General features: G+C 37.0%; 1 protein-coding gene across 4 annotated transcripts in view; it reads left to right on the top strand.

Moving 5' to 3' along the window:
- The window catches only part of DST (dystonin), a 310,564-nt gene that overhangs the window by 247,276 nt on the left and 50,827 nt on the right, over positions 1-12,461 (top strand). For all 4 annotated transcript variants that reach the window (XM_086743267.1, XM_086743270.1, XM_086743269.1 and 1 more), the window contains 7 exons: positions 70-396; positions 571-655; positions 1,807-2,048; positions 3,040-3,246; positions 7,684-7,803; positions 7,975-8,082; positions 9,767-9,985. In XM_086743267.1, coding sequence (XP_086599393.1) covers positions 70-396; positions 571-655; positions 1,807-2,048; positions 3,040-3,246; positions 7,684-7,803; positions 7,975-8,082; positions 9,767-9,985 — 1,308 coding nt within the window. The remainder of the gene's footprint in view (positions 1-69; positions 397-570; positions 656-1,806; positions 2,049-3,039; positions 3,247-7,683; positions 7,804-7,974; positions 8,083-9,766; positions 9,986-12,461) is intronic.

Here is a 12,461-nt window from a genome sequence, read left to right as displayed (position 1 = left end):
CCACTTATATTTCTTTTATGTTTTTCTGATTTTCTTTTCCATTATTCTTCATTATTTAAAAAAATATAGGCCCTAGAAGATGATGTCCTAGCTCACAATAAGAGTTTGCGTCAGGCCATTAGCACTGGTCAGTCTCTAAAGACTATGAGCTCCAGGGAAGATAAAGATATGGTGCAGGAAAAGCTAGATTCTTCTCAGGCCCGATACGTTGAGATTCAAGAGAAGAGCAACAGCAGGTCTGAACTTCTCCAGCAAGCTTACAGCAATGCTCAGATTTTTGGGGAGGATGAAGTTGAATTGATGAACTGGCTGAATGAAATCCATGATAAACTGAGCAAACTGTCAGTCCAAGATTGCAGCACAGAATTGCTTGAGAAACAGCTCTCTGAACTACTGGTATTTTGATTTCTGTTCATTCATTACTTAATTCATTTTTAAATTTTATTTATATTTCCATACTTCATTTATTTTTCATTAATATATTTTGTTTAAAATGGCAATATGTGTATTCCAAATAAAAATAATGTAATTGATTATGTCTGTGCTAACAACAATGGCCTTTTCTCTCAGAATCTTCAGGAAGAGATTCTTCTTAGAAAACAAAATGTTGATTTGGCTATACAAAATGGCTTAGAGCTTCTCAAGCAAACAACAGGTGAGAGATTATATAAAACTATGATTCTGTAGGCTTTTTTTCTTGTTCTTGTAAGTGCTTATGAAAAAATTGAAGTGGAACTTGTAGATATGCATCCATATTTGCTGTTCAAAGCAGTTGTTGTTGATTTTAATAAAGGTTTGAGGTCATCGTAGGTTTTGGGCGAATTTTACTGTTATTGTAAGTGAGCAAAAGTCTTCCCCCCCACCCCCCGTAGATAATTTGGCCCTTGAATCCTTTATTATTTTTAGTGGAAAATTATTTTAGTGAACCTGCATTCCATTCCTAATAGCAAGTTATGGACATTACTCATAATGGAGGGCTGTTTGGCAGTGGAAGCAGTCAATTCCCTGCAGGCATCCACAGACGAACAAGATATTAGAGTACCTTTTACTGCAAGAGGAAAGCTTCATCCATTGGAGCTAAAACTGTGGGAAAAGTTGCATTCCAGTTGTACACAACGTGTCTGTTCTGTAGAACAACATCTGTCCGGATTTTCCAGTACTTCCAAGGTTCTTGAACTCTTTAAGACACACATATGGTTGGTGGGAGGGCGGTATCCTTTTCTACTCCAAACTTAGACGTTATACGTAGTCTGTAATGAAGTCTGAATATACGCTAATAAACTTCAGTAGGTTGTTTTATTTTAGCCTTTTGAGTTGTGTTTCAAGTGGATGGTAATGAGGGTGTACAGTGATGTCAAATATTCATGTAATTGAAAATCTAGTTAGTATTTTGTTGATTTCCCCCCCCCCCCCTTTCAATAACCCTTTTATAATTAATTTTTTTTTGCCAATATAAGAAGTATTGTTAATTTAAGGGTGGATTTTTTTTTTTAAAGAACATTTGTGTCAAATATTTGATCTAAGTCGTTACTTTCTAATAGTTTAGTAAAGCATAAAAAAGGCAGAAGGATAGATCCTGAATTGAGGTAAACTTTGTAGCTCCATGGACTTTAGTGATGGTAGGATAATTTACAACAATTGAGGATTGACCTTGTCATCTTGTTTGGGTTATTTTATAAATTAAATGCTGAGAGTTCTGTGATAGGCGAGGTTTGGGATTTGGGGGTGTTTTGTTTTGTTTGTTTGTTTGTTTTTTGCTTTTAAATATGTGTGATCACAGGAATTAACATGCCTCTGATATTTTAGGCGATGAAGTTGTAATAATTCAAGATAAATTGGAAGGCATTAAAGCGAGATACAAAGACATTACCAAATTGAGTTCTGATGTATTCAAGACCTTAGAGCAGGCTCTGCAGCTTGCAGGTCAGCTGCATTCAACTCACAAGGAACTCTGCAAATGGCTTGATGAAGTGGAGGTGGAGTTACTTGCATATGAAACTCAGATACCAAAGGGTGAAGAATTAAGCCAAGCACAAGAAAGACAAAAAGTAGGTTTTAAAACCTGTGAACTGTTTATTGTTGTATGATCCAGCTAGGCTTTGTTTTAACTTAGGTTTGGCATGAAGTTGTTTTGTGAATAACTAATTTTGGCATCAGATCATTTGACTAAATGTAACAGTAGTTAAGAATCAAACTCACTTTGTAGAGTCATCTGTTATAATCACTTCTGAAATTGTGCTGACATTTATTTTTAGCACAACAGAAGCACAACATTTTCTTTTTATTCAAGCAGCTACCTAATCCTGGGAAAACTCCTTAAGTTGTCACATAGATAAAATCCTGCGAGGTATAAAAAAAGCCAGCATTTAAAATATATATTTCTAATCTTGTTTAACAATATTTATTTGAAAAGAAACATTGTAGTATAAACTGAATGGTGTAAACAGTGTTGAGGGGGGAGAAGCTAAAAAAAAAATATTTCCATTATATTTCTTATATATAAAAAAAAGAAATGAAATAGTGATGAGGGTTTCTGTACAGGTGAAAACTCATTCCTGAAGTATTGTGTGATTATTTGATTGGAATTTAATCCAGTCATTGCTTGTTTGAGAATTCACATTGTATTTTTCTTTATTGTGTGCCTGATTTCACTTGCTGGTGATGTCGTTCCTTACAGAATTGCAGGCTGCAAAGAATATCCATTAGTTTTATTTTCTTTAGTTATTTTGTGAAGTATTAACAACTCTTGGAAAATTACAAAGAATTTCAGACTGTCATGCTGACTGAAGAAATATATTTAAGATATATTCTGTAGAAAATTCTCTTCGAGAATGACCTATTTTTCTGTAAAACAGCTTACAGTATCAAAAAGGTAGTAGAACTGAACTGCAAATAAGTGTTCTGATTTATCCTTTTGGTTTGCATGGAAAACATTTCAGCTCTCAACTCATGAAGTAGTTGAAAGAATGAAAAAACATGTACGAGCTATGTGTGCTGAGCTCATATGCTGGCATGTTTACTTTAAATGGCCTTTTTCAGGAGTTGAAAAAAGAAGTAAAGAACAACAAAGGCTTACTGGACACTCTGAATGAAGTTGGCAGTGCCTTCCTAGAGCTGGTGCCGTGGAGGGCCAGAGAGGGGCTTGACAAGATGATAACAGAAGACAATGAGCGCTACAGATTAGTGAGTGACACAATCTCTCAGAAGGTGGATGAGATTGATGCTGCCATCCTAAGATCCCAGAAGGTACTAAAAGCGATTCTTTGGGCAATAACAGTCTCTGGCCATGTGTACCTGAACAAAAGATGTCCTTTAATGATGTTGCCAAAAGTTTGTTGTGCTTGAGCAGCAGAAGGCCTGTTTGAATGAAATGGGACTCCACTGTTAAGATATGGATGCCAGAACCCAGCTAATTTGTACACTGTTGCAGTTGTCAGCGTTTTTGTTGACACAGGCACCAGTCTTGTAGCTGAGATTGCTGTAACTATCCTTGTGACTCCTTAAGTGAGAGTTTGCTTAAAGAACTGAATGGCCCGTGTCTTTTGTAGAGCATATTGTGTTAAGTAAAATATGGTCTGGATCTCCAGCCAATTTTACTGGATGCAACACTGAAATCAAAAAGGGTTGCCACACCTTTCCTTTTAGCATCAACTGATTGTTTAGCTTCTCTGTACTTTCCACAATTAAAAGCTGGATCATCCTGTTCAAGCTGTTGTGGAGGATTTAAGTAACAATTGCTTTTATTCATATCCACAATGCTTTTCTTCTTGGGGCTCAAAAATAGGGTTATTTAATATGTGGAGGTTTCTATACATGCACAAAGGTGTATATACAGGTAGATTTTGAGAACTGGCACTTGAATTTCTTCACTACATAGTCCCGTATTTAAGCTTGCTTATAAATGCATCATGGAAACACAATTTTCCAGTGTCTGCAGTGTTCAGGCATAAAAATATTGGTGGAGATTTCTGTTTCTGCTATTAGTTCTCATAAACAGGACAAGGAGAAAGCATATGTGATATTTTCAAAGTTTGCTGAAAGCTGACTAAAAGAGGCTGGCAGTAACTCAGATCTCCTTGTAACTGAGGTTAAAAATAACTTCATGGTTCTTTTCTATTTCTTTTTAAGGGATTTGCTGTGAATATTATCTTGTCTTTTTAACCAGATCCTCAAAAATGAAGTGATGGTGTTGTTTTTCTGTTTGTGTTTTTTTGGTGTGGTGTTTTTTTTTTTGTTTTGGTTTTGTTTTGGGTTTTTTTGTTTGTTTGTTTTTGGTTTTTTTTTTGTTTTGTTTTTTTTTTAGTGTATGATAAGGTGAGATAGGAGACTGTATGTTAGCTCTCCAACTTCTCTGAATTCCATGAGTATGTTGCATCCCTTAGCACAAGTTCAGCAGATTCAGGTCCAGGCATGAAAGGTCCAGAACTGCTGCTCCACTACCTAATGTTGCAATGGCACATTGCACCCTAGCCCTGCGTACCCCTAACCTCCACTTCAGCCCAATTTGCATCACCATGATATACTCCTGTACACTATATCCTATGACAAATATCAAGTGGCTTAACACACTTCCAGTTAAGGATAAGCTACTTTCCAGATAGCTCAGAGAAAGACCATGCAAAATGAAAAATATTTTTGGAGAAGCTAGTGCTCTGTAAGCTTACCCTGTGTCAACTTGTTCAAGTGCCTGTACTATTAAAAAGTTTTGGTTGAAGCCCAAAGCCACTAAGAACAAGAGGGTTCAATGGGAGTAGCGTGGGGTTCGTGCTAAACGTTGCTGGGCCAAGGTGGGAAATGCAGTAAGCTATAGGAATGGGTAAGCACATTGTTATTGTGAGCAGAAGCTGGGAGGCTTAATACACTAATGCAGTGTTTTTAACTACCTGGGCAAAATGCTTACAGATGGATAGAATTATCCTAGAGTTAAATTTAGCTACATCTTTTAAGCTTCATTTCTCAATACTGAAGGCATTGGTCAGTGTCTTACCCTAGCGAAGGGGCGCTGCATATAAACAGAAGGTTGTATTCTACTTTTGGCTTGCTTGTTGTTCTTCACTCTAAAGCAGCCGTAGAGAGTGCTTTAAAAAGCATTCACAGAGCAAATCACAGTGTTGTCATATTCAGAAGTCAATCATTCCTGGTTAGAAGAAAAAGTACCACAATAAACTATGCTTGGTTAAACTGGGTGGGGATTAAATAGATGATTTTATAGTGACTCAAGTGAAGTTCAGGGCTCATAAATAACCGTCAAGCATAATGGGAAGAAAACACTTCAGACTTTGGATGCAGAGAGTAGCAATTTTGTGCTTTTTATTCCTTAATGTTGTATTTGAACATCACAAATTGGAAATCCTATACTCTCAGTAAATGGAGTTTAGAGTCTTGTCCTTCCTCAAACCTATGTAACCTATTTTTACTGCCATGCCTTGGTTTTGTTATTTCCGTTAAATATTTGCTCAGTGTTTCATACCCGTGGATGTTTGGTATCAGAAGTCACATTGCAGTTAATTTGTGCGTCTAGCACATTTGAAATCGCCTTCTTCATTTCCTTTACTTGGATCATAAATAGCTGGACTTCTGTAGAGCTTGGTTGTGAACCACAGTTTCTGAAGCCAGGATTTAACTGCCACTGGTGCATATGCTTCATGCTAATGTTTGCAGTTCTGATTGTTTCAGAACGTACCTGTCTATTAGGAAGTCACACTATTTAGGACAAAACTTACTTTCTGTTACTTTAAATGAGAAATTACATATAGTGGAAAAAAAAGTTCATGTTCTCTTTCGTGTAACGAAGGGATTATAAAGGCTGAAAAAGATTGACTCATAAAGAATGAAATCTCAGAACTGCTTCTTTTGTTTTTGTGTGACTCATGATTAACCGCTAAGACAAGACTGATTTAGTGACTTAAGTGAACTCCAGCTCAGCTACAGGAGCAGAGCTGTCATGGTCTACAGCCACAAAGGCACAGACCACCAGATTTAAAACACGAGACGAAATGAGAGTGGTCAGAAAGAGACTTGTGGGGGAAGTGTGAGTATCAACAACACAAGTAGCAGATTCTGGCCTAAAACGTCCTGATAGACTTTCACAATAACTCAGAGCCATGTTGATGTTCAGCTAACTGCAGTGGGGGTCAGAGTTTAAAAATAAATAAATAAGTTCTTATTAGTTTCTACAATGACTGTTTTGTTCATCTGATCATCCCATGTACTATTTCTTTATGGCTTAAGCTCCAAGCTACCCCATTGAGTACTGAGACGTGTGTATGCTAAGATACATGCCTATAAACTTGACCTGAAGAGGGAATGTATGTTTGTTTGTTTGTTTGTTTGGTTTTTTTTTTTGTAAATTGGGTCTTACATTTCAGAAGAATTAGACCCCCACATACTTCTATTTGTGATCTCACGCTCTCCTTCACAAATTAGTAAAAAACTGATACTTCAAATCCTCTCATTACTCTAGTGCTTTCTAATTTCTGAAACATTTGAGTGTTGACTCATGGTAGTCAGAGGTTAATCTTTCAGAAGAAAGACTGGCTGCACCCGCATGTGCCAAAGAATTTTCGCATTTAATCCAAAGTCTAGTTTTGGATGAAATCCTATCTTCTCTGAATTCAGTGAGGTTTTTCCACTGATTTAGTTGAATTGTGGTTGTTTTGCCTTTATCATTGTCGTGGTTTAACTCCATGCAGCCACTTGCTCCCTTTTCCCTGGTGGGAGGGGGGAGAGAATCAGAGGGAGAAAACTCAGAGGTTGAGATAAAGACAGTTTGATAGATAAAGCGAAAGCCACGCATGCAAGTAAACCAAGGAATTAATTCACTACTTCCCATAGGCAGGCTAATGTTCAGCCATCTTGAGAAAAGCAGGGCTCTACCATGTGTAGCAGTTACTTGGGAAGACAAACACCATCACTCCAAATGTGTCCCCATCTTCCTCCTCCTTCCCCCTGCTTTATATGCTGATTATGATGTTGTGTGGTATGGAATATCCCTTTGGTCAGTTGGGGTCAGCTGTCCCAACTGTGTTATCTCCCAGCTTCTTGTGTACCACCAGCCTACTCTCTGGTGGGGTGGTGTGAGAGGCGGAAAAGGCCTTGACTGTGTAAGCACTGCTCAGCAGTAACTAGAACACCCCTGTGTTAGTAACACTGTTTTCTGCACAAATCCCAAACATAGTCCCATACTTGCTACTACGAAGAAGATTAACTCTGTCCCAGCCAAAACCAGCACAATCATTTAATAACAAAGCAACTCTTAAGATTAAAAGCATAACAGCAAACAATTGTTTCTTAAGATAGTTGCAGCACTAGCAGTAATAATTAACATAGAGGTGGAGAAGACATGTGAAAGTAGAGAAAAATGAAAATAAACAGTCTATTTAAAATTCTGAAATTATAACCCTTTTTTTTTCCCTTATATCTGTTAGAGAGCTCTAGGCTTTGGAAAAATGTATTTGCTTCTGTTGCTTTGCCACGCTTGCAAATGAAGTTGCTTGTGTTACGATCCCTCAGAACCATTTTGGGCTTTGTATTTTATTTATGTAAAAACCTCATGGAAAGTGAGTTGCTATCTTTCTGAAAATTCGAAAGTATGCTTTTTCATAATCTGTAAAATTTTTGAAACTGTCGTTCTAATTTCATATCTTTAGAACCACTGAACTAATTTATGTCTCCCTCATTCAGTTTGACCAAGCAGCTGATGCTGAATTTGCCTGGATTGCAGAAACAGAAAAGAAACTGTTGTCTCTGGGTGATATTAGGCTTGAGCAAGACCAGACCACGGCTCAGCTTCAAGTTCAAAAGGTAAAAGAAATGCATTTCCAACTGTCATGTTAATTATTGGCCGGCACACTCTCCATCTAGAAAATGTACTGGCGTGATTTAATTTTCAGTCCATCATAATGCACTTCAAAAATAGCTTTTGTTCCATGTACTCTATTTATTTTTCTTGACCAATTTTTATTGTGTTTCAAGGCTTTTACCATGGAGATTTTGAGGCACAAAGATACTATAGATGAACTTGTTAAATCTGGGGATAAGATTATGAACACGTGCAGTGAAGAAGAGAAACGGACCATAAAGGTAAGGTTGCAGCTACAGTGGTAGATATGCAGACAAGATATAAGTACAAGGATTCTTATAGTGTCTTTTTTGGAATGCTAATGAAAAAGCGTTACTTACAGCCACTTCTAGTCTGAGGATTTTAATACTAGAATAAGTGCTGCGGTGTATCACTCTTCTTCCTTCTGGATGTTCAAAGAGCAAACACTGTGTACTTGCTTTGTTGCCTGTCACTAATTTGGAGCCCCGTTTGTCATCTTCATCATTGGTATATAGTATTTTAGCCAGTGGATGATTGAGCGAATAGGTATTTGTTATCTGGAATGGTGTGTGTGGAATCTGTCTGTTTATCTTCCCCAGTTCTGTTGGGTCAGTGATGCACTGGGCGTGTGTATTTCTGTGCTAGATTCAATGGCTATGTACCTCAATGTGAATCTACTTTCTTTTCTGATGATTTCTACAGACCTTACTTGCCAGCATTGTTCCATCCTGTTGACTGATACAGCCCATTAAAGTTTATTACATGCACATGGAGAGCCTGATGTCGGGGCCATATAGACAGATTTTTGATGTTGGCATTTAAGAATGGGTTAGTTGTGGGGTTGTTTTTTTTTTTTTTTTTTTTTTTTTTTTTGCTAAATTACGGTGAGGCTGGGTATGTTGTGTAAACTTAGTCCTTCCAGTGACCACCCTCCTTGAAGAACAATACTTCACTAATTGTGCTCTGCTGCAGGATCTCTGAATAAATTTGATTTGCTCTTAAGTTAATTTAAAATAGATTGGATGTTCTGTCTACGAAACTGCAGTCATAAGAGAGAGCAGTTTTATCTGAGTCTCTATTAAATATTTGTATTTGTCAAAAATACTGTATATCTGTGTGTTAGGCTATGTTTTGTCCTTTGGATAGCATCTCTATACTTAATTTACATGCAAGACATAACAAATGAAAGGATAGCTTGTTCTGCCAAAAAATATTATTTACTTCACATTCAGTGGCTTGCTTACATGTCCAGTTTTTCCAAGGTTAGCACTTACGTGCATTGTCACATATAATATTTCATAAAAATGATCACATGGGCAATCTTCCACAGGAAAAGTGTATAGCTAGTTGATACTTTCTTTTATTATCACATGCCCAAATAGAGTAGATTTGTGATGTTTAAACCTTGTAGTTCTATCATATTACTAACGGAAACACATCTTCAGTAATTAATGTATGCTAACTTGGAAAATAGTATTTTGTGGTTTCTCTTGCAAGTTTGTAAGCTACAAGCACAACAGTATACCCTGATCTCTTGCCGGATTTCTTTCTTTTTTTTTTTAAACCCAGATTTTTGTGTATTGTTCATGATGCTTTGATTCAGGAATGCCACGGAAAACTTAGTTTCTGCCAAATGTCGCTGAAGTTAAGTGTCTTTAGTAAGGAAGTGGGCCTAAGATCTGCAGTCAAATAATTTTCAACTTGTCTGGAAGCCCTATGAACAAAGTGTTATTTGTAAATATCAATATCATTAAATATGTTCTAATTACTTTGAAAGTATTCTGCCCTATTCTGTTCTCCCACAATATTGATAGAGACATTATCAAAACTGAAATTTGGTTCACTGTGGTTTGCTGCTATAATTATCAAAGATTGTTTAGAAATGAAGATAATAGATATCTGAAAAAACAAACATTGATATTCTTTGTTAATTTTATTTTGCAGAAAAAAATGGCAAGCCTCTTAGAGAAATATGATGCAGTCTGTCAAATGAACTCTGAGAGAAACCTCCAGCTGGAATGGGCTCAGTCACTGGTTAACCAGTTCTGGGAGACTTATGAAGAGCTTTGGCCATGGTTAACTGAAACAGAAATGATAATCTCTCAGCTTCCTGCACCAGCCCTTGAGTATGAAGCTTTAAAGCAACAACAAGAAGAGCATAGGGTAAGCATTTTGCTAGTTTTGAAAAACATAGTGTCAAAAGCCAAGTAGTATTCTACCTAGAACTGTGGAATACTCTGCTAAATGCTGAAAACTCAGAGAGTTATACTTCTGTGACAGAAGAATTGTTTTAAATAATAATACAAAATAAATACATTTTCAGTCATACCTCTACTATTTCCCAAACCGTGTATGCAAGCAAGATTCTCTGGGGAAGGCAGCAAACAATGTGTAAGCATAAAAGAGGGCTAAAGGGGAAAAAATTGACATTGTAGTGAGAGAATTAAGCACATAATAGTCGAGAAGTGTATTTAGAAGTACACATTAATGTTGGTATTGGAACAAACCAAACCCATAAACAGAAAGAACAGACCTAAGATGATGTAGCCAGAAACAAAAGAAGGTAGAATGTGACTATCTAAAGAACTGAGTACCCGCTGTCAGCATGTGGAAAGTGAAATGCACATATGTTGATCTTATGTACATGTGAAAAATTTGGCTTTTATTTTGTTGGTATCATTGGAACTAAACTTAGTTGAGCCAGGAAGATGGACAATTAGAGGGCCAAGAGTTGATTGCTTGAGTTCCAGCCAATCCCATAATAATTTCTCATGTCAAGTATATTTGTTGTGTAATAAAGAAAATAAATAAATGTTTACCATAACATCACAAAATAGAGGCAACAGTGTGGTACGCTGGCCACCATATGGGCTTTCTCACATGAAGGAATAATCAACTAGGATAAAAATTAGTACATTTTATATATTGCTACTAGTGTCACATGGAATCAGATTTATCCCACTGAGGTTAAAAACCTGCATGTTTTGGCACATTCAAAACCCATAGGGCTACTGGACATACCTGTCTCTGCCTGCTGAGCATAGAATAACTACGTTTCTTTATTTTAGCTGCCTCAATTAAGTGACTCAAGTTAGATAGGATGAACCCTGGCTTCAAAGTCTTGTTTACTCTGAGACCGGTTGATGAAGATGTGCTGCTCTTATGTACTGGTAAACACTGGGTTCACCCATTTGTCTTCCTGTAATGTCCACAATGAACAAACATGCTCTATTAAGACTAGCTGTATAACATGAGCTTTACAAACTATCTTGATTAGTCACCATGAAACAAATCATGCTTGTTTTACTTACAGGATTGTTCCCCATCTACTTTAATCATTCTGCTTGCATGAGAGGCCCTTCAGATGAGCTTCTATTTTGCATTTTCCCTGGGCTATGCCATTAGCTGAGATTTGTTTGTTAAATAGAAGATTAATGTCAGGCAATTTTAACATGTAATCTGATCTGAAATACTTGTTTGACCAATAGTAGATCATGGAGAAGACCAAATAATTTGTTGTTCTATTAAAAACAAACAAACAAACAAACCCCCAACCCCTGACAGTTCTGAGTGTGAATTGAAACAATTTTCTGTATTCACTTACATTTCTGTTCTGATGTATTTACTGATGTAAATTCCATTGTTCCAAGTCATGGAATTCCTAGAGTTGGTTCTGTGAGTAAAAAGCAGTCGATTTGTTTTGAACTGAGCTGTAGGCAGAGTACTAGTGTAAGATTTGGACCCAAAAATGTGCACTTTTGTGGCCTTGTGTCAAATCATCTATCTGTGCACAAAAATAAAGCACACAAAATTATTTTCTAAAAACTTTTGAACTACTCTTAGTCTCACCTTTTCCTCTTCTCTGCTAATCAACATTAATTTTCTTGTTGCAAGGTGTATAAATAGAGTTACATTCTTGGTAAGTAGCTAGAGTCAGGAATTTTTGCTGTTTTGCCATCAGGGGACTGTGGAGAGTCGTGGTCTCTGTCTTTTCAGTCTTCTCAACCTCTCTTTTTTTGGGGAGGAGCAAGTAAGCAAGCCAGTATCAAGATTTCTTTTTAAGGGAAGGACCTTAGTTGAAGAGAAGAGGATTTATTTACACTGAGACTAATATAGGCCCTTTTGTGTGTCTTCATTAATTTAAACAAACTCTGAGCTGGGAGAAGTAGAGCATGGACCTCTTGTGTTCCTGCACAGGAGCTATAGGATAGAAATGCACGGAGCCTAAAGCACCAAGAAGGACAGTGCCTCAGAAGACAGTGGGATTTTTTTGAAAAGAAAGGAATAAGCTGAGAAAATAAATAAAACTGGAGGGAAGGATCGGGCTTCTACCACAAAAACCTTTCCCTTTTGTCAGATGTACGGGTGCCAGTAAACAAAACCAAAATCCTTAGGCAAGTTGGAAGACACCTTGTGACCTTTCATTTCCACAAGCCTCTGCACAGTCTTCTGCACAGTTTTAACTGACATTGGAGGTGGATGATGTGAGGGAGTAAACAGCTGGGATCAAATTTAATTTACTTATTAATTACTTTAATTACTTAACTTTGTGTCAGTTAAGTAATGGCACTGTTGTGAAGATAGAGGGGGCTTGTAGTCAGAGGGGAGACTGCTAAACTAGGCTGATAGGTCTCTACTG

The sequence above is a fragment of the Chlamydotis macqueenii genome, chromosome 3 (genome assembly GCF_036417535.1).
Source record: "Chlamydotis macqueenii isolate bChlMac1 chromosome 3, bChlMac1.mat, whole genome shotgun sequence".
Taxonomy (NCBI): Eukaryota; Metazoa; Chordata; class Aves; order Otidiformes; family Otididae; genus Chlamydotis; species Chlamydotis macqueenii.
This window is presented reverse-complemented; position numbering and strand designations above follow the sequence as displayed.